A 23,010-nucleotide genomic window follows, 5' to 3' on the forward strand; every position below is an offset into this window, starting at 1 on the left:
TTCGTCTTTATTTGTGTTAATCTTACTAAAAATCTGCTCGAGGTGTGGGACTCGAAGAAAAAACCATTTCATCATCTCGATGCATTGGTGGCAGTGCTGAATTAGTAAACGATCCTAATAACTATTATTTTCTAATCATACATACCGCTTTCTAATATTTCTCTTTTTTAATGTTGCTCAGTGTCCGAAGAAGACATATCGGTGGGACGTCGGTCCCATTCAAGGTTATCGAAATGGAGGGGAAGTACCTATCACAGTCGGCGGGAAACAATGAATGCGGGTTTTATGTAATGCGGATAATGCTTCGCTACATCGGCGGGAAATCGGAAGAAGCCGATAAATTGGTGTGTATAATCCCCATTTTATTTATGTATGTTAATAATTCAACAAAATGATTTACTGTTCCTCTTTAGATATCATCTTTTTTGAACGATAGTGCAAGAAATATAAGCACAAAAGGCTGCTAGACATGGAGATCGTCGCGCTACGATCGGGGCTGGCAAAATTCATCTTAGCCGAGGTATTGGAAAAATATGAAGTATTTTCCATTGCATAATTCGTGAAGTACAAGGACCAGTATGGCCCAGAGCGGCTCGTCAGATTATTGTAAGAAGTCCGAGAAGCATGTGTGAAGTCCAAGAATATTTTTTTTTATTTTGAAGGATCGAGATGTGGATAAGAACATTTGAATTATAATCGTAACATTTGTAATGTATATAAATTAAAATAAATTATAAAATAATAAAATACGAACGGGCCATCACCGTCGGTTAGTAATAAATCGGCAGTGTTGTCGTAACCATCACTGCCGGTTAGAAACAAACCGACAGTATTGTCTTGCTCAACACTACCGGCTTGAACCATGAACCGACACTGATAGTTACAAGAACATTGTCGGTTTGATCCATGAACCGACACTGATATTTACTACAACACTGCCGGTTTGATCCATGAACCGACAGTGCAGGCTTGCTCAACACTGCTGACTTGAGCCAAGAACCGACACTCTTAAAGCAACCGCCACTGTCAGTTGACACTACAAACCGGCAGTGTTTTTCAACTGGACACTGTCGGGCGGAGCCAGGAACCGACACTGTTTCCTATAGATCAGTGTCGGTTTTTAAGGACCGGCAGTGATGTCAACCTCCATTACTGTCGGTATGCCACTGTCGGTTCAAAATCCGACAGTGAAGTGGGTTTTTGAGCCGGCAGTTATGTCCAGATCTAGGGTAGTGCATGATAAATATAATTCAGGATTCAGCGTCTGCTAGTGGCTGGCGAAATGACTTGACCGACGACGGCGACGGCGACGACGACGACGTTGAGATGGCCGGCCGGATCTGCGGGCTACCAGATGAAGTTCATCTCGGCGTTGGCGCGCGCGGCGTCGTCTTCATCGTCGCGGGACGGGGAGTGGACGTGGCGACCCTCGTATGTGGTGATGACCATGCGGGGGTCCTCAGCTAGCCGCTCCACCCGCTTCTTCACCCGGCAGTTGTCCTGCGTGCACCGGTAGTAGCTCCTGCATGCATCACATCGTAAATATATATCGATCGCCACTAATTAATTCAGGTTATACATCTCTCTTGTATAGTAGCTAGTCACTTTAGTAAAATAGATGCAAATCAATTATACATTTATATAGATAGATCAACTGATGGAACGGTGCATCAATTATACATTTATATAGATAGATCAACTGATGGTACGGTGGTTGATTAGTCGTTTATTTTGCTGCTAATGACGTGAGAGGGCTGTTTGGTTCCCTGCCAAGCAGACTTGAGCCTCAGCCTAGGCGTAGCTCTATTATTAGGCCAATTTATCTCTTATCATCACCATGATTTTTGATATTGGAAAATTCTGGACATGTAGGCCCCGTTCGCTGGTCTGAAACTTGGCTGAAACTGACTGAAAAACACTGTTCCGGCTGAATTGTTGTGAATTGTTGTGAGAGAAAAACACTGTTCTAACTGAAAAAAGAAGCCGAACAAGCCATTTTTAAGACAAGCGAACCGGACCGTAGTAGATAGTATAATTGACCTAACCTAACCATGGTTGAAAGAGTGAAAAAGGAGCTCTCATGGATATTTGCTTTGAGCACTGTTAACTTTGCTATACACATGGGACACGGCACAACGACAGTAGACAGGCTAGTGTAGACTGTAGACTAGTCGTGTTAATAGTTTGTTCACTACCACAACTCTACAACTAGCTAGTACTGCTCTATATTTTAATTTGCACTTACCACTTTTACTAGTATCTATCTAATTGTCATTATGTAATAACTAGCAATATAATACAGAGGTACTCCTATGTAGTACTAGTGGGTGGTAAAAGTACACCGATTGGAAATCTCAATCATGGCCTGACACATCAACAAGGAAAATGTAGAGATACTGAGTGAGTAATAATAATATTCTGGGGCTACATACCCAGGTAGCATCATTTCACTCAGCCTAAGGGCCATAGTAGTAGATTGATAAAGATGCGGTAATAATTACAAGAACAAAAAAAAAACTTGGGCCCAATTTGCAAAGCTCAAACCCACCTTTTCATCATCATCTTGCCCTTTACCAAACAGTAAAGATTCTCTCCTACCAAGAACGGCCAGCCACTTCAAACTTCAAAGCAGATACATATCCCATCCCACATGGGAGAAACTAATTAAGGGTCTCTTTGGAATGCGGGATTTTTTCTCTATTTTTCCCGTAAAATTGAACTGATTTCTGTGTAATTCCTACGTTCCAAACATACCCTAATTAATATAGATGGTAACATTTTCCTTTTTTGTAAAAAAAACTACAGGTTATATATTATTTCACAATTTTACGGTGTGTCGTAATCCATTATTTATGTTTATGTATGCTCTTTTTTGATTAGTTGCTTTGCTCTCGGTAAGTATTCTTAAAAAAAACAATAATAAAAAGAGGAAAAGATGGATGATTGCCAAGATTAGCCAACTGATTGGAAGAAAAGGGCATGGGTATGGTGTGATTCAGACACCAGAGGTAGGGGAGGAGGGTTATATTTCTTAGGCCCCGTTTAGAAGCCAAAATTTTTTGGTTTTAGGTACTGTAGCCCATTTGTTTGTATTTGGTAATTAGTGTCTAATTATGGACTAATTAGGTTTGAAAGTTTCGTCTCGCGATTTCTCACCCAACTATGCAATTAGTTTTTTTTTTGTCTACATTTAGTACTCTATGCATATGCCGCAAGATTCGATGTAACGGGTACTACGCAAAAAAATTTGGAAACTAAACATGCCTTAGTGGCATATCATTGCAGATGGCTAATCAGATTGGACTGGATGCTGGGCTCATGTCTGCTGCAGCGTGTGGGTGCTGGGTGGGTCAATGCTTGGCGTTGCCTGCCATGATAGCCATTCAGGGATCGATCGGATTCACACGCATACACACGACACACGCTTCTAGGTACGTGTACGTGGTGGTTTCATCATTTGGATCAGCTGGGTCGTTCTGGTCACGGAGAAGAGATAGATCATGTCATATATATTGCCATGTCATCTCTACTTCTTGTGACTAACTTCCAACTACTACTTGTGAGCGCGTGTTTAGTTGGCTGAATTTTGGAATTTAGGCTACTGTAGCACTTTCGTTTTTATTTAACAATTAGTGTTTAATCATGGACTAATTAGGCTCAAAACGTTCGTCTCGTAACTTTCAATCAAACTGTGCAATTAGTTTTTTTTTCGTCTACATTTAATGCTCCATGCACGTATCATAAGATTCGATGTGATGGGTACTGTAGCACTTTTTGAGAAAAATTTTTGGAACTAAACACGGGCTGACTATAACTACGTGTCTACTCCTAAGCAACAAGTGATTTATTTTTAGAATAACTGCAATAAATATTTTTTTTATTTAAATGTACTTGCACTCTCAACAAAATGTAATTTCCATACTTGCAGTCGCTGTTGCCTAGCTACAGTACTAGGCATGGACGAGTGGACGTTAGTGGGTTAGATGGTGCAACGAGTATTCAACCTACTACTGCTACTACTACTTGTTAGAGCAGGTATAATAAAGAGTTGCAAAATACTCATGGAGAGGAGAGAAGGAAGGAGAGAGAAGAAGCGTGCTATAAGCTTACAACCGGCTTGACACAGGAACTAAGAAACTTTGTGAGATATACAAGTGAATCATGTATTAATAGTGAAGACCGTAACTACTATATAGATGGACTGAAAGGTAAACTGCAAAGATTCATACAGGCAGCATCCCGCTGTATTATTAGCCCTACTCTTAGGATGCACGTCATTATCTCTAATGCACGGGGGCACAAGAGCCAATATACAGGACCCACATGAAATGTACTGGTTGATCCTTAAGCTTATATTAGTATATATATCATCTGATATATGTTATACCTTCCTTAAATTAAATAAATAAATAACAGACACACAAATATCATATTTATGTCACTAAATGAAAAAAATTATCCTAAAAGTTAAATGATATTCTAGCTATAGCCAGATAACTTATTGTAATGAGAGAAACTACATGGTATATATTAGGGGATTGAATTTGGTTGATTAGATAAAGGCTAGACTGGAAGGGGACCAGACACACAAACAAAAAGTCATCTTAGGACCAGCTTTGCAAGCACTTTTTCCTCTTCAGATCCAATGACTAGCACTTTAGGAAAAAGCAACTGTGGGAGAGTGGAAAGGCTTGTGAAAATGCTCTCGTTTGCTTCTTGCAGAAGTGCACTGGACTATTTACAAAATGAGCTTTTTGTGGATATTCAGGTTTTAACATTTTGTTTCTTCTTTCTCATTTTTGGCGGTACAACCCTGGACTGACATCATGCTAAGAAACTGCACTGAATAGTTCAAAGCATATATAGCAAATATCATAAATAGATTCGAGCAATAGCTAGAAAAATGTGTTATGATTGATTATTACTATTAACTAGCTAGTGATAATGGTTTTTTAATGTAATGGTCTCACTGAGCACAAATAATTGGTCGGCGCTAAATTACTATCGTATACAAAATTAGATACTATCATCACCAATTCCCAAGAAACAATAATATCCAAATATATTGATCAAATAAAATTACTGCAAATGCCAAGTGGGTCATGAAGAAGTTCATTCCTCATATAAATGGCTCTGGAAAAGCCAATGCCAGCCTAAACATAAAATATTTTTTGGCTCCTCATAAAAGATAGACTGAGCACTAGAAACCTTTTAAGAAGAAGAAATAAGCATCTTGATTCCTACAATTGTGCTCTGGGCAATCAGGTGATTGAGGAATCAGTCCACCATCTCTTTGTTGATTGCTCCTTTGCGAGAATGTGTTGGGATATTTTAAATGTGGATATTCCACTGTCTGGCAGCTTCCCTGAGTTATCTTCCCAGATCAAGATACAATTGAATACCCAATTCTTTATGGAAGCTATCATCATAACGTGTTGGACCATTTGGTCGGCAAGAAATGAACTCATTTTCAGGGGAAACAGACTAAACCTTGCTGATTGTAGAAGAGCTCTTTTCAGCGAGCTAAAGCTTCTCAAGCACAGGATAAGAGTAAGTCAACAGATTCAGTTTTTCTCATGGATTCAGAGCCTAGAATGATCAGCGTTTTAGCCTCCATTTTCTTCGTTTCTTTCTTTGTTTCCTAGACTGTCTGCTTGGGTACCTTGTGTGCTTTGTTTTTTTTTTGGGTTTCCTATAATCTGTACTTTTTGTCTCCTTAATAAATCACTGTAGGGGCCTTGGCCCCTCCAGATTCGTCAAAAAAAAATTGTTGCCTACATTAATTTGGATTCAGTTAGAATGAAGATTCAGTTCTATAGAAAACCGTATTGATCTTAAACTATTATATATGTCTTTGGGCAAAGAATATGCGAAGTTTAATTAATAGCTGGTGTAATTAACAAAACAATTCTTCAGGGAGATTACCTTTTATAAGAATTGGTGGGGGGATGATTAGCTTGCCTAGGAGTCTAAGGAGAAAATTAATCAACTAACTAAATCCATACTATACCCCCTCTGTCCCAAAATAGAAGTCGTTCTCGCTTCCCGAGAAGTTAGTTTTTTTAACTTTAACCAATGATGTAGAAAAATATTAATATTTATAATACATAATTAATATCATTAAATAAATCGTTGAATATATTTTCATAGTAAACTTATTTGGAGATATAAATATTGCACGTATTTTCTACAATTCTAGTCAAAGTTAAGAAAGTTTGACCTGTACGCATCTCATAACGACTTCCTCTGTGGGACGGGGAGGGAGTATATACGTATATCTAGAACAGGATCGGGCATATGTAATGCTTAAGTTTGAGCTGATCTCACACGACTCACAAATGCAAAAGCATCCCCAAAAATCTTAAATGGATGACGACGTTGCAAAGGAATTGGAGAGAGGGTGATCTCATGGAATCAACGTGCTTGACAGATTTGTAACTAAAGAGCAGTGCAATTATGCATGGAACGGACGTGAATGATCGGGAGCGAGCAAGTGTAATAATGTACTAGAGACTGCGCCATGCATCTAGCTAGCTAGTGCGTCCTCGACGTCCGTGCACAACCCAACATGCATGCGTATGAGATGATGATGAGAGCGAGAGGAGGTATATACCTTGGGTGCTGCGTGTTCTTGACGACCTTCTGGCCGTACTTGCGCCACTTATAGCCGTCGTCGAGCACGTCGACGTCGCTCATCGTCTTGAAGCAGAACCGCGGTTCGCGCACCTTCCGCCTCGCCTTCCCTCCGCCGCCGCCGCCGCCCGCCTTCTTCATCCTCACGGCGCCCACCCCCAGCGCCGCCGACCCCTCGCTGATCACCGCAGCTCCCTTCCCCCTCGGCGGCCTGCCGCCTTGGCCTGCTTGGCGATCATGCGGCGCCGGCCCTTCTTCGCAGGCCGTCGTCGTCGACCTATTCGAATCGGCATGGAAGGTCACGCACACGGGGATCGGAGGGAGAGAATTGAAGAGATCTGATGGGAGCGAGCTGAGCTTACCATGGGTGAGGAGGAGGAGGAGTCGACGCCCTCGTGGTGGGAGGGGAAAGGGAAGCGTGCGGCGCTGCTGCATGGCCATGGAGGTGGTGGTGGAGGGTGGTGGACGAAGCCGCGTGCGAGGAAGAGGCCGAGGAGGTGGTGGTGGTGGTGGTTGGGTGATGGTGGTCCAGGAGAAGGGAGGTCCCGTAACCTAGCACGCCACGGTGGTCCAGGGCGAGGGCGAGGGCGCTTGTCGGCGGAGGGGACGGTTGGAACGCGAAGGTTATGGTGGGGGTGGAGGACGAGGAGGCCGCCATGCCGGCGCCGCCGGTGGTGGACGACGAGGTCATATGCTGGCCACCGTGGCCCAGCGCCATCACCGCCCTCCCTGGCGACGGGAACATGGTCCTCTCTGTCTCTTCTTTCTATTTTGTCTCAGTCTCTGTGGCTTTTGCTTTGCTTTGCTTTCCCCAGTAGTAGCGATTTTTTTTTATTTTTAACACATTTTTAAACTAATTTTAAAACTAACACTGCTTATTTTTTTTTTCAAATATAACACTTTTGGCCGCGTCTATTTGCATGGCACGGCGATTTAACGCTGCCACGCCATGCATGGGGCGCGGCGAGCCTGCCCACGTGGCGGCGACCAGGGCCCTGACCGGTGACGTGGCCGGCTCTGCCACGCCACCGATCAAGACGCAGCGGTGACGTGCCACGCGTCATGGCGCGCCACCGTTCAGGGCGCGACAGAGCCTATATAGGCCCGCGGCCCAGTCCCGCCGCGCCACGCCACCGCCAAGCCCGCCTCGCCCACCCGCTCCTGCTGCCTGTAGCGGTCGCCGCGGCCGCCCGCATGCGGCCGTGCCACGCACGCCGGCGCGCCAAGCCCGCCGCGCCCGCCACGTCGCTCGCCCGCTGCGCCCCCCGCCCATGCACGCCGGCGCGCCATGCCAGCCAGCCGCCCGCCGCGCCCTCCGGCCACACACGGTGGCTGCCCACCGCGCCCACCGCGCCCATCACTGCCGCACTGTACACCGCCCCCAACTGCCGCACGCCCCTCTATCTATCCCGTGTCCACCCGCCGCCGCTGCCGAGGCCAGCGCCCACGCCTCCCGGCCTGGTCTAGCGCGCCGCCGCCGCGAGGTCGAGCGCACGCCGCCACCGTGAGGTACTCCCCTAGTTGTAACACCTCGGGTGTTTAAATACTAAAACCTGCCATGTCATCATATGCATTGCAAAGCATTTGACATTTGGTGAAAACTTTGATATGCATACACTAAAACAAGGTTACATTTATGTGGTATGCGTTGAATCGTATTGTTTGACTCAAGTTCAAAGTTTGTTTGGATTTTGAATTTTTATGAAAAACCCTGATTTTCAGCATTTAAATCCTACCCTGAAAACTCATTTCAAAATCTAAGCATATTTTGGGGTTGAGCCCAAAAGAAAAAGTGTGGAGCTTGATAAGTTATACAAAGTTTATTATTGGAGTTTTTCAAGTTGTTTAGAAAAATTTGGAGTAATTCAAAAAGGCGTAATTCGTTAAATTTCCCCTATTCGAATTCAAAAGTTCATTTCAAAATCTATACCGAATTTGGGGGTGGTTATAAAAGCAAAGTTGTAGAACTTTTGATTTTGAACAACTTTTGTTTTTGGAGATTTTTTAGTTGTTATGAAAATTTGAGAGTAATTTGTGAATTTTGACGAATGGTAATTTTGTAATTTCTATGAACAGTGTTCACCGCCGAAGCTACATTGCCGGTGATCCTTCGGCTCGCTTCCAGTCGCGCGCGTGGACGTCCTCGGCTTCGCGCTGGCGCGGAGAAGTCTCCTGCGTGGCTTCCTTGTGCTTCTGAGCCGCTCTATTTAGCCCTAGCCGTCGCCGTTTGCCCCCACTCCTTTCCTCTGTTTCCACCGCCGCCGTTGCCATAGCTCCGTTGAGCTTTTGCCGTTGAACCAGCGCCCGCGCCATCACAGCAAAGCGTGTTCTAGCTCCGCCGTATCCTTACGCACCCAGCCAACCCACCAATTTAGTTTGATTTCGCCGGGAAACTGCTGTGCGCGCTCTTCTTCCTCGCGGCCGGCAGCGTCCCCGTCGCGAGCGCTTTGCCGTGGCCAGAGCTCCACGGTATGCCTCTGCCCATGCTGAGTCTTGCTTCAGCATCACCGCGATGCTGTGGTACTCCATGACCCATTGAATTCTCATTTTGACCACCACAGCCACCGGAGCGTCACCACCGACGATGATCTGCTCTGACGTGCTTGCTCAGAACGTCGACCAACCTCTTCGTTGCTCCTCCGACCCTGCTCGTTGCTCAGTCATGTTCGGGGTGAGGTGCTGAACCCTTCTGTGCTAAGCGTTTAACCTCTACCGTGCTTGCGTCGCCGGCGTAGCGCTGCCGTGCCGTTGTGCCCGCCATGGCCGGCGTAGTGCTCGGTCCAGTCCATAACTAGTCCCGCTTGTGCCCTAGATCGATGCGCCTAGTCGAGGGGAGTGTTTTGGTGATTTGGCCGTCGCCGTTGGTCTCGCCGTCGTCGAGATATCGCCGGTCAGCGCCGTCGTTGCCGTGGTCAGCGCGCGAGGTTAGGGATGACAGGTGGGGTCGGGTTGTCAGTGACTCAACGTTCTAATGGAATTTTTCTATTTTCAGATTTGATTGAATAGTGATGTAATTTGTTATTTTTGTGTAGATTTATTTGGAGCTCCAAAAATTATGAAAATTTTTGTGTGACTCCTCTGTAATGTATAGTATTTAAGAAAAATATGAAATATTGTTTTTCAGCACTTTTTGAATGTGATAAAAATTGCTCAATTTATTAATAAATGGATTTCCATGATTTTCTAGGCTTATTTAGTTGTCCAAAAATTATGAAATTTGTTTTGCCACTTACTTATCATGTAATGAACATTTACTAAAAGTTTGAGCTCAATTAGAATAAGTTGATTTATTTCATAATTTTGAATTAAATAATTAATTCATAAAAGCAATAGTAACCTTTACTGATTTAGGTTTTGTTTAAAATTTTGGATTGAGTGATGACCTTGGGTCATTAGTTGATAATGATCCTTGGCAATTGATGTATGTGTTACGAAAAGATTTAGTTTGTTTGACTTGCAACTGTACCGCGAAGGAAAGTTGTATTCAAATTGTTAATTTTTGCATCCATCATCGAGCATCATGTTTCGTATTCCGCATCATGTTAAACATGGCATTGTTATTACGTGTAGTGAACGAAGGTGACCACGTGGTAGTTAATCAAATTGTTGAGGAAGTTAATCCATCTGTTGAGGTCGGATCGAATACTTATGAAACATCGTAGGAACCGGACTTTTCCGTCAACGAAGGCAAGCCCCGGATGCATATAACCCTACCTTGTGTTTTATAAATTAATTTCACTTTTGCTTTCCATTACTGCATTAAGTGATTAGTAGTTAAGTAAGAGCCTAATTGGTGCATTACCACCCTTATTATTCCATATTTACCATATTACCAGTTTTAAATTTGTATATGCCTAGTTTTGCTTAGCTATGCGTAGAACGATGAAAGTCGGGTGACTACCTGCCACCTGTAAGTTTTTAATGGAACCTTGGTTACTTATGTTATCATGTGATATGGGGATGTGGAGTAATAAATCTAGACCGGGCGAACTCGGTGTGTGTGAGCCATAAGACATGGAGGTCTTGTGAGCGGGTTCTTTTCGCCTATGTCGATTAAGGCCCGTACCGTTGTTGAATTGCATGAGGTGAGAATTTGTAGTACTAACCACATACTCCGGTAAGCCTTAGCTTGGCAATTCTATTACGAGAATGGCTACTCGCGCACTAGGAGTGGAGAGATGGCAGGAATAGCGTGTACCCACGTGGCAATGGGCTGGATTGGTGGAGTACTATGTTCTCGGGTGGCGCGGACCCGTTCTTGTTTAGAGGATCTAAGGGTAGGTTGGTATATGTAGGTCGGGGACCTGCATATGTCGTGTGGTCTAGAATCTCCAGCTGGGTTTAATCGGTTCGAATCATCGTCGCTCCTCGGTTATGGAGACTCAACTCACTATTCATCATCATAGTATTAATAACTAGAACTCGAATAAGGCTTGTGAAGGTGTTGGATATGAAGTTTCATGATCTCAACACGGATCGTGTCAGCTTTGTATATGATTTTTATGAAGTTTCCTTTATAAAGAATTTTGTTAAAGAGCTTTTACGCAAAAGAACTTTGATCATTGTTAAAGCTATACCTTGAATCCCTGAGCCTGCATTCCTGAAGTTATCAGTTAATATTTCGGTTAAGTCTTGTTGAGTACTTTTGTACTCAGGGTTCGTTGACCCTTGTTGCAGGTGAGCCTCATGAGCAGATCTGTTTTGGATCGTGCTGCATGACTATCGTTCGTTCTGACGATGAGAAGTAAATGTGTGATCCTTGGGCAGGATGTTTATTTTATGTGTTATGTATATGTTAATTATGCCACTCCACTACTACTATGGTTTGTAATAATTATCGAACTTAGTTTGTAAGGTTTGAAACAACTAGTTTGTAAATTATGTTACCATAAGACTTCCGCTGTTTTTACTCTGGTATTGATATTTGAATAAATGTTGTATTACTGCAATGACTCTGTAATGTGATCCTGCTCGGAAATCGTGGATGATTCGGGGTTCCCCGAGGACACCCGATAGACTTCTTAAGTTACCAGGAACATATGCATAGTGGTCAAAGGTCATTGGACAGTGACAAATGCATGTGGGTCCTATAATTTAGGAGGTTCTGTCACACTAGTGTATTTGTTGATTGAATCGACATTGTTAGTATAGTAAGTTAGTACAATAAATAAAGTTAGTATAGTTAGTAAGTATAGTTAGTAAAGTTAGTTAGTTTAGATAGTATAGGCAATATAGTAAGTTAGTATAGTTAGTAAAGTTAGTTAGTTTAGTTAGTACAGTTAGTGAGTCTAGTTATACATTGTATTTAGTATAATTAGTTGTTGTAGTTAGTCTTGTATAGATGTTAATATTAGATTAGTTAGTATAGTTATAGTTAGAATAGGTATTAATATTACTATGGACAGTATGTACGACGATTTCGACGACTTGATGAAGTTTCTTGAAATGTTTCTGTAGATGAATTGTTGTGTTAGAGTTTTTTTACGGAGGAAGTGTTAGGAGACGGGATAGTACTCTTAATGTTTGTTCTAATATATACATTTGAAATTTAACCTAGGATGGGGGATCATCATCCGCAGTACCCCATTCTTGAGGTGCACTACGACAAGGACCACAGTGCCCAGCGCCTGTCGGAGCTTCAGGAGGACTTGGTATCTCTTAGACTACGCACGCACCAGCTGCACCGCTAGGACGAGCGATACCGGCTGTACATACAGCGTGCCGACTTCCTTGAGATCGTCCGCGTCTTCAACACTAGGCTACCGATCCTCGACCCTACACTTCTCACTACTGTTGTCGATAGGTATGATTTGATACACGTTTCCGACAGTACAAAGCATTGATTTGTGTCATTGTTTAAATTAAAAAACTTCTTGTATTGAATTAAAAACCCACCGGTGGAGGTCGGAGACCCACACCTTCCACCTTCCTTGCGGTGAGATGATTATCACGATGCAGGTTGTGAAGATGATTCTGTGTCTATGGTTGGGGGGGGGGGGTCTTCTAGTGACTAGGATCCTTGATAACGATCACTAGATGGACTTGGTGGAGCAGTTCTGTGGCAGAAGACCACCCGAGGACGAGGATGCTAAGAGAGCAAAGTAAGAATTTCTATGTTCCAAACATTTACCAATTTGACACCAGCACATGCAAGCCTTTGGTTGGTCTCTTATATCACAAATATATGTTATGGTCTAAGTCTGTCGTTGTTCTACATATTCTGTAAATTATTTTGCTATTTAAATGGAGGGTTTAGTACATAACTTTTATGTTGCGTATTATCTTTGCCTAATTTAATGTTTATTTTTGTTCGCTCATCTCTCATGTAATTGTCCTTCAAAAATTGCAGGAAAACATCCGATGTCAGTTTAGTCTAGATAATAGAAAACTTCAGGGCGCCACTGCACCTAGACTCTCCAGAGCAGGAGATCGAGAGGTATGCTAGGGTGTGGCTATGGCACTTCTTAGGCGCCTTCCTGTTCCCTGACGCGTTGGGTAACACCATCAGCTGGGCCTTCCTCAACATACTGAGCTAGCCCTGGGAGAATATAGGAGAGTACAGCTAGGGCAGCGTGGTCCTAGCATGGATCTATCGTTAGCTCTGCGTTGTCGGCCGACACAGTACAGGAGGTGCCAACCTAGTGTAACACCCACGGTGTTACGTTGTATAGTTTTTGCTAAAAACTGTGCATGAGCATCAACTTGTGTGTAAATGCATGTAATATAGAGTATAAATCAATATTCGGAGCTTGAAATGTTCGGTTGAAACATGAAACAAAGGTTATATTTTGGGTCTCGTATTATCACTTAGGATGCTAAATGAATTTTTATCGAACAGAAATGCTATGGAATGCATCGGCGGAACGTAGTAAAGTGGGTAGCCTGAACTTCGTAGGCGACGATGAAATATGTGCGGTCGAGGATTAGATGCGAATTAGAATATGTTCGCTAGCTAGTATGTTCGCTAAAATATGTTCGCTAGCTAGTATATCAAGTAGGTCGGAATTAGAATTCGATGCGAAACCATTTGAGGTTTAGCCATTCCGCGTAAGTCTGTAAATGGGTCGACGAAGCCATGTTCGGCAATTTTTGTAGAGCGATCGACTTAAGAAGTGGTGAGATGTCATGGCTTAGGTCGATAATTCTACGTACCCTCTTGAGTATAGAAGAAGTGGTTTGGCGTTTGGACCATCGGGTAGGATTTTTCAATAGCTTTAAAAAGCGTGCAAGTCACATATTTTTGAACGAAGCCAGCGCTGGACGCGGTCACCGCCCCTGCATGGCCTGGTGCCTCTACTCTGGCCTACCAGCACGTGCTACCGTGCCAATCGCATCACCACTGTCGCGTCGGTGTAGCCAAGTCCGCGCGCGTGGCTCCCTGCGCTACTGGCCATGACTTCCTGCCATCACGCTCTAGCGCGGCTCGTGCATGCCACACGCGCCCAATCGCCTCTGTTCGCCATCGTCGCAGCGCGCTAGCCATGCAGCCGTCACTGCCACCGGGTCATCACTGCTGTGCGCGCCTGGCTTGCGACATGTGCACACGTGCGTGCACTGGGGCCCGGAGGGCCTAGATGCTCTACCCTCCATCATGTCCACCTGCGCCACTGCTCGCCATAGCGTTTGCCATCGCGTTCGGCCATCCAAACCGGTGTCGCCACTCGCCCGAGCACGCTCACGCGCACCATCTGCACAACCACTGCTCTCGTTGACATTATGACTACACACGCATGGGTTGGCCCCACCAGCCCTTGTCTTCATGGGTGCACGCGTGTACATGCCACGCCTGCCCATCGCATCATTTGGAAAGTCACCGGCCAGCCATGCCGCGCCAAGGCCTAACTCTAGGTGCCTATCCCCTTTTGCATTGCCCATGTTTGGAGGACGAGTGGGAGGACAGCGTCAGGCCTAAGTTGTCGAGGGCGGTAGTATCTTGTCGGGCACTGATTTAAGCTTTCACCGCCACCGTTGTCATCTCTAAGTCAAGTGCCGTCGCCCTCAAATTGGCCGTGTACCATCCATCCCTTTCCAATTCACCATGTGCCCAAATAGATAGAGTCGCTAGCTTCCTATTGGAGTCAGTTCGATGGGCTTCTATCCTTCGATGAGGTAATGGGGAGAGTTTTGCCCTCGGCGGTCCGCCATGGCCGGCGAGATGAGTTCTCGGCCTAGGGCACTGCTCCTTGCTCTTTTGTTTCAATCGAGCACGACGGTTGTCTCTCCTTGACTCATTTGTCTCGCCCGTACAGTGGTCCCATCGATGGTGCAGCAGGTCACTGAGAATGTCTTCTCTACGACCGGCGTGAACCGGAACTACCTCGCACGTGTGGCCAGGCTGTTGCCATTCATCATGACTTTGCCTAGCCCGTCTATCACATCGCTGGTGAGGTCCTCTTGCTTCTAGAGTAGCTGGTTGACTCAATTAGGGCCGAGGCTCGCCGAAGCGCAGGGGCAGCTGCCGATGAACTGGCTTTGATGTTGCTCCTATAGTCAGCTTAGTTGGGCATAGCAGCTATTCAATTAGGGCTTCAAGGTGGTTACTTTTAGGCTGCTGATGGTCACCGAGTAGCAGTAGAGGCGTTCGGGTAGATGGTTTCACCGGCGTCGAGCTACCACAGGCAGACCCCACCGCGGCACGTGGCCACAGCTACGTGGTGCGCCGTTCTATGCATTTGTTACCTCAACCGGTCGTGCATGGTACGTAGATGCTCATGGGGGTGCCGGTGTGTGCCGAAGAGGTCGGTGCTCGTCGGTGTTTGGCCGATGAGGCCACGGCCCTGTTAGTCCGGCCAGGGACTTCATAAAACATGAATTCAAATAGAAGTAGGGTCCTAGATGCAAACTCTGTGACTCGGTGAAATAGTATTCTAGTGGGTTGTGCGAATAAGGTAGAGAATGGGGGCTTTTTTGCTAATGAGCCAGGCGCACGCGGCTCCACTGTGGGCCGCCTGAGATGGGCCGCATCACGCGTCGCTGAGGTGGGCCACGCCGGTCACTGCGTCTGCGCACGGGTGGGACACCGGGGTGGGCCAAGCCGTCGCTCATGGGCCGCGCGGTAGAAATTCATGTTTCCATTATCCAGTGAATTACAAACATTATTCAATATAATTTCTAGCTGAATTTTGATAAATTGTAGTAAATTGTGTAGTTGCCCAAAAATAGGGAGACCAATTTTGTTAGGTTCGCAAAAATACCATCTACTTGTTAGTACAATTAGATTGTAGTTAGCTGGTACGATGGTAGGTTCATAAATTCAAACTAGAAAGCTTAATATTATGTGGATTAATAATTGTAGGAATTTTCATGGTAGATTGGTGATAGATATAGCTATGAAAATTTTACAGTAGGCTCACTAGATTATTATGTACTTGTTGTAAATTTTGTAGCCCTAGAGTAGGTTGATAAGTAGAGTAGCTATTATCCTTGCTTTATCGTATATAGCGTAACTCTGCATTAGGAGTAAGGATATCTGTAGTTGATATAATAATGAATGCCATAGTTCATACTTGTTATTGGTAGCAATAGATAACTTAGTACCATGGTTGGTAGCACTAGCGTAGTAGTTAGATAGAGGTACTTTATTTTAAGAGCTGTTGTTGCTAGATTACTAAGTATTGCATCATCATTTCATGCATGTAGATCACAAGCTGCTAGAATTCATGCCCGTCGATGAATAGGAGTACGACAAAGTCATTGAGAAGTATGAGGAGGAGATCCTCGTGTAGGACGGCGTCCTAGAGCCGTTTGGTGCTAACCTTACTGACTCATCGCCTGCCCAAGGCAAGCCCCCGTGCATAACCCTTATTTTTAATTATCACTGAATGTATATATGATGTGCACTTACGTATAGGCATTTTATGAAAACTACAAGCATAAATATATCTACCTATGAGTCCTACTAGTACAGGTCGAGTAGCTGCTATGCTCAGGATGTTGGTAGTGTGAGTAACCTGTTGTTACTCGCAAATAGATGATAAATATGATCACTCATGATAAAATGGTGGATAGAAAATGGCGACGGGGAAGGGATATGGTTTGGGTACTGGTGGGTGTAAGGGTTGTATCCTGCGGCCAATAGGACATAGCTCGGTTACACTTTTTTCCTATCTATGTCAATTAAGGATCGGTCGTTGCAATGGACGCTAGGCAAGTCACAGATCTATTGTCCCAAGCACATACTTGGGTATGGGTGTAGGGAAGATTTGTAGCTCTCTTGTCGTGGATCTAGCTCTTTTCGGACTGATTGATTGGAGGTAGGGATGGTGGAGGTCCTTGCACCGCACTGAGTCTAGGACTCAAAAGTGGGGGCTTGGAGTCCAAGTTTAGACGGGACCTAGACACCCAGGACAGGAGGGTGATGGGTTAGTCCTGCTTGTGCCTAGGGTACAAGCGGGGCGTGTGTTTTTAGGGCACCCAGCTGGGCACATTGGTTTGTGAATCGCTGCCGAGTCGGTACGACTTGTCTTAACTTTAGCATCGTAGTAAGAACTGAAAGATAGAAGATGATGAAATGGAACTGATTGCTCAACTCTTGCTTGAAAGTAGATCAAGTGCTTATATAGATTGGATAGATAATAACTTAATACAACTGATAATAAGAACATAAATAAGGACTCACTATTAGTATTGCTTTCTGCTAAAAGAAATTAGCAAACCATAAGGAGTCGGAAAATTATTCACAATAGTCAGATAAGTCTTGCGAGTACATTATGTACTTAGGGTTTATTTACCCCTGTTGCAGGTGATGCATGAGAAGTACCTTTGTGTGGAGGATTCTTCTAGTGGGCATAGACGGATCCTTGTTCTTAGCGCTAGATGTTATTTTAAATTCCGCTGCTTATTATTCCGCACTCTGACATTTGGTAATGTAAAAAAGTACTTTTTATGAAACTCTAATGTATGAAATGGACAAGTATTGTAACTCGTTCTTATTATTGGATCCTTGGGAAAAATGTGGATCTTTCGGGTTCTCCCTTGGGGTGTGCCTGACAAAAACCGCCCGCTATAGCTTGCTTTTGGGGTGCTTAGTGTCTGGTGGAAGACAAGCACCTCCGTAAGCATGTTATTCGGATGGTTCTGCCACAATTGGTACTAGAGCTAATAATGGTTACGAGTTTCATCACTCTTTTTCAAAACTTAAAAATTTGACCAACAAAAGTTTTGCAAAAAATAGGTTGCGATTAAGTTAGTTAAATAAGTATAAGCCCTAGCAATATGGTCTATCTAGGATAGCAGCACTGGTCTTATCTAATCAATTTTCTACAGGTACACTAACTTACGTTGCGTAAGAAATCGTCTAGCATACAAAAAGTGAGTGTGCAATGTGCTAAAAATTTTTGCGAATGCCGCTATATTCCGGCTTAAGTGAACATATAGGATGATACATGCATCATGATAATAGCATTTTGCTTAAACTAAAATCCCCCTACACGTATAATTGGATTAGTAATATAATAGTCTTAATTAACAGAATGCTTTAATTAGATGTGCTGTCATTTCTCTAATCCCTTGCTTCTGATCAAGAAGGATGTTCTAAATGGATGGTTCCTATCTCTTGCAGATGAATCTAAGGTCTAGACGCCGGAGCACTAGTGCTAGGGTGGCTCACGGTCTTGGCGAGGGCCAAGGCGAGAGTGGCTAGGCCCATGAGCACAATGGGGAGAGCGATGGGGCTCCACTTCTGGCTCCTCCTCCTCCACCACCACCTCCACCTCCAATGACTCACGTAGAGATGATGGTGGAGCTGTTAGCTGCTCGCCGAGAGTCAGCCCATGCCATGGAGATAATGGCACAAGCTGTCGCTGGCTTCACCCGCGGAGGCCTCGGGGGCAATGGTGGGGATGGGGGTGGTACCCGCCATCCTAAGGGACCCTCCTCTTACTAGGATTTCCTCAAGACCCACCCACCCACTTTCACACCGATAGATGAGCCCCTAGATGTGGAACACTGGCTTCGCATCCTGAAGTAGAAGTTTCTGTTGCTCAATGTGGCCGACGAGCAGAAAGTGCGTTTTGTAGCGCAACAACTATTGGGGTCCGCAAGTGCATGGTGGGACACCTTCCTTGCCATGCAGCAGCCAGATCATCCGACAACCTAGCAGGAGTTCACCACAGCATTCAGAGAGTTCTATATCCCTGCTGGTGTCATCAACCGGAAGCTGACTAAGTTCCTAGAGTTGCGATAGGGGAGTATGACAGTGATGGATTATGTTAATAAATTCAATCACTTGTACTAGTATGCTGGCATTCATATGGACACTGATAATAAGAAGAACGACCATTTCTTTCATGGCCTCTCTTATATCCTTCAGGAGAAGCTGTACACAATGAACTATCAAACCTTCGGGGCACTGATGAACGCTGCCATCACCATGGAGGGTTTTTAGCGGGAGTCCTAGGCAGAGTGGTAGAGGAAGCAGGTGGCTACAGGGTCTTCTAGCCAGCCTCATGCTTAGAAGGTACAGGTTGTCTGGCGGGACCCTATCAATCATCAGGCATGCCTTCATTTCGATAGCCCCAGCATACTTCTCAAACTTCTTCCACATAGTACCGTACACCCACTCAGTAGGTGTAGCCCTAGTAGACTTAGGGATAGCAGGTCCCACCTCGCCAGGGATTTGGGAACAAGCCTGGCGCTTGCTTCAAATGTGGCAAAGATGGCAACTATGCCCAAGCATGTCCCCAGAATCAGTCAGCTCCGTCTGCACAACCATCGGCGAGCTCCAGGCTGGTCAGATAGACCGTAATCATGAAGAAAGTGCCTAGCAGATCCTAACAGGTGCATTTCACAGATGTTGAGCAGATATTGTAGCAGGAACCGATGATGGCTGGTATGTTTACCATCGATTCCCATCCAGCTTATGTGTTGTTCAATTCTGGTGCATCACATTCCTTTATGAGCATGGGATTTGTAGATCGGCACAACTTACTACTTATGGCTATACCATATGCCTATAGAATCCGTACTGTGGGTTCACAAATATTCATCAATACCCGAACGGACATAGTAAGCTTGGTATTAGCCACCCACACTTACCACCTACAGTTCATGGTAATGCCTGGGCAAGACATTGATGCTATTCTTGGAATGAACTGGTTGCAGGTGTATAGGGTAGTATTAGATATGAAGCAGACAAGTGTCGAGTTACGGCTTCCTTCTTTTGAGGATAGGATGTCTCTTCTTGTACCCTCAGATCTAGTCTTACCTGTTACTGCCCATGCTGAAGCCTCTCCTGATCTTACCCCCATCCCTATGGTGTGTGAGTTCCCTGATGTTTTTCCTAAAGATCTTCCTAGATTGCCACTGGATAGAGAGGTAGAGTTCTCCATTAAGCTTGAGCCTGGTACTGCTCCTATCTCCAGACGCCCGTATCGCATGGCTCCAAGAGAATTGGCTAAGATGAAGAAGTAGTTGGAAGAGTTAATGGAAAAGGGTTTCATCCGTCCTAGTTCTTCACCATGGGGTTGTCCAGCCATTTTTATGAAGAAGAAGGATGGCACTCTACGTATGTGTGTGGATTACTGCCCTCTTAATGCGGTAACAGTTAAGAACAAGTATCCTTTGCCCCGCATAGATACTTTGTTCGATCAACTAGCTGGTGCCAAGGTGTTCTCGAAGATTGACCTCCGATCAGGCTATCATCAGATCAAGATTAGACCACATGATATACCAAGGACAACTTTTTCTACTAGGTATGGGCTGTATGAGTACCTAGTGATGTATTTTGGCCTCACCAATGCTCCTGCCTTCTTCATGTACCTGATGAATTCAGTTTTTATGCCAGAGCTAGATAAGTTTGTGGTAGTATTCATTGATGATATATGGATTTATTCTAAGAATGATGAAGAGCATGCCCAACACCTTTGGATAGTACTGTCTTGACTAAGGGAACATAGGCTTTATTCTAAATTCAGCAAGTGTGAATTTTGGTTAGATCGAGTGTAGTTTTTGGGGCATGTGTTGACACCTGACGGCATTTCAGTAGATCCCAGCAAGGTGCAAGATGTGTTGGATTGAAAGTCTCCTAAGTCTGTGCACCAGATTCGCCAGTTCCTTGGTCTAGCTAGGTACTATCGGTGTTTCATCTCGAATTTCTCCAAGATAGCCCAGCCAATGACTAAGCTGCTCCAAAAAGAAGCTAAGTTTGATTGGAGTCCAACCTGTGAAGAAGCCTTCTAAGCTCTGAAGACATTTCTGACCACTGCTCCTGTGTTGGCCCAACCAGATATTGAGAGACCCTTTGATGTATATTATGATGCCTCAAAGATAGGGTTGGGGTGTGTGCTTATGCAAGATGGACGTGTGATAGCTTATGCTTCACACCAACTAAAAAAGCACAAGGTGAATTACCCCACTTATGACTTAGAGCTGGCTGGTGTTGTCCACACTAAAGATTTGGAGGCACTATCTGTTGGGCAACAAAGGGCATATTTTTACAGATCATAAGAGTCTCAAGTATATTTTCACTAAGTCAAAGCTGAATATGAGGCAAAGGAGATGGTTAGAATTGATAAAGGATTACAACTTGGAGGTCCATTATCATCTAGGAAAGGCAAATGTAGTAGCCGATGCTTTGAGCCAAAAGTCACATCAGGTTGAGGAAACACCTTTGTCTCTCTACCACATAGAGGTGTTGGCTCACATTACATTGACCTTGGAATTGCTAGAGCAGATTATTCAGGAACAAAGGGAAGACCCCAAAGAAATTCCCCACATTAAAAAAATGATTACCAAAGGACGTGGCCCCCACTTTAGTGTTGATGAGCATGGTGTAGTGAGATACAAGGATAGGCTAGTGGTTCCATTCAGTGAGGAGCTGAGGAGGAAGATTTTGAGTGAAGCCCATCATTCAAAGTTGTCTATTCATCCTGGTAGCAACCAGATGTATCACGATCTGCGCCATTTGTATTGGAGGTCCAACATGAAGCATGACATCACCCGACACGTCACCGAGTGCGACACATGTGGTAGAGTTAAGGCAGATCATATGCGTACCCCAGGATATTTGTAGCCCTTGCCCATTCCTATTTGGAAGTGGGAAGATATTTCCATGGATTTCATTGTGGGTTTACCCAGCACAACCAAGGGCTATAACTCTATCTAGGTCATTATGGATCGCCTCACCAAGTCCTCTCATTTCCTCCCAATAAATTCTAAATATTCCACCAGACAGTATGCCGAGTTGAACTTGGACCGGATTGTGACCCTACATGGAGTTTCCCTCACTATTATCTCCAATAGGGGATCAATTTTTATCTCTCGCTTCTAGGAGCAACTCTAGGAGTGCCTTGGAACAAGTCTCCTCCGCAGTTTAGCCTATCACCCCTAGACTGATGGCCAAACCGAAAGGGTGAACCAAGTGCTCGAAGACATGTTGAGAGCTTGTGCCATTTTTTTCCTGAGAAGTGGGATGGATGCCTAAAGTTAGCTGAATTTTCCTACAATAATAGCTATTAAGAAAGCATCTGCATGGCACCATTTGAAGCTTTATATGGAAGAAAGTGTAGGACACCCCTCAATTGGGTTGAAGTGGGAGACCGTGGATACTTTGAGCTAGAATTCATCAAGGAGGCTCGAGAGCAAGTCATCCGTATTTAGAGTCATTTGAAGGCCGCTCAGAACCGATAGAAAGCCTATGCAGACAAGCGAAGAAGGCCTTTGGAGTTTGAAGTTGGGGATTATGTGTACCTCAAGGTGTCTCCTATGAGAGGGGTGCATCGGTTTGGTATCCATGGCAAGCTAGCTCCCCGATATGTGGTTCCTTACAAGGTCATGAAGTAGTGTAGCCCAGTTGCTTACCATCTACAGCTTCCTGATATTCTATCTGCGATACACAATGTGTTCCATGTATCACAACTGAAGAAATGTTTGCGGGTTCTTGATGAAGTTGTGGAAATTGAAGGACTTCCTCTCCAGCTAGATTTGACTTATGTTAAGCACCCTATAAAAATCCTAGATGAGAAAGAAAGAGTAACCAGGAACAGTGTGGTAAAATTTTATAAAGTGCAATGGCAGAACTATTCAGAAGATGAGGCCACGTGGGAACAAGAGAGTTACCTGTTGAAGCATTACCCCCACCATCTCTCTGGTTCGGATAGTTAGTTGCTTCATAAAACATGAATTTGAATAGAAGTAGGGTCCTAGATGCAAACTCTGTGACTCGGTGAAATAGTATTCTAGTGGGTTGTGCGAATAAGGTAGAGAATGGGGGCTTTTTTGCTAATGAGCCAGCCGCGCGTGGCTCCACTATGGGCCGCCTAAGATGGGCCGCGTCGTGCGCCGCTGAGGTGGGCCGTGTCGGTCACTACGTCTGCGCGTGGGCGGGACGTCGGGGTGGGCCGAGCCATCGCTCACGGGCCGCGCGGTAGAAATTCATGT

At 44.7% G+C, this 23,010-nt stretch overlaps 1 protein-coding gene across 1 annotated transcript; it reads right to left on the minus strand.

Moving 5' to 3' along the window:
• Positions 1-705: 705 nt before the first annotated feature.
• On the minus strand, positions 706-7,410 carry LOC136457542 (probable WRKY transcription factor 12). Its single transcript, XM_066457571.1, has 3 exons — positions 6,996-7,410; positions 6,614-6,910; positions 706-1,522 (listed from the first exon to the last, which is right to left on the minus strand). Exons 1-3 carry the CDS (start codon positions 7,376-7,378, stop codon positions 1,348-1,350), a joined length of 855 nt encoding a protein of 284 aa, XP_066313668.1. The 5' UTR covers positions 7,379-7,410; the 3' UTR covers positions 706-1,347.
• Positions 7,411-23,010: the final 15,600 nt, after the last annotated feature.

Source organism: Miscanthus floridulus, chromosome 6, assembly GCF_019320115.1.
Source record: "Miscanthus floridulus cultivar M001 chromosome 6, ASM1932011v1, whole genome shotgun sequence".
NCBI lineage: Eukaryota > Viridiplantae > Streptophyta > Magnoliopsida > Poales > Poaceae > Miscanthus > Miscanthus floridulus.

Bases quoted from the DNA above. Each gene is read 5' to 3' on its own strand.
- LOC136457542 (XM_066457571.1), bottom strand. From the start codon at position 7,378: ATGTTCCCGTCGCCAGGGAGGGCGGTGATGGCGCTGGGCCACGGTGGC. The intron at 6,911-6,995 runs GTAAGCTCAGCT...CGATTCGAATAG, and splicing joins CCTCCTCCTCCTCACCCATG to GTCGACGACGACGGCCTGCG. The intron at 1,523-6,613 runs GTATATACCTCC...TGATGCATGCAG, and splicing joins AAGAACACGCAGCACCCAAG to GAGCTACTACCGGTGCACGC.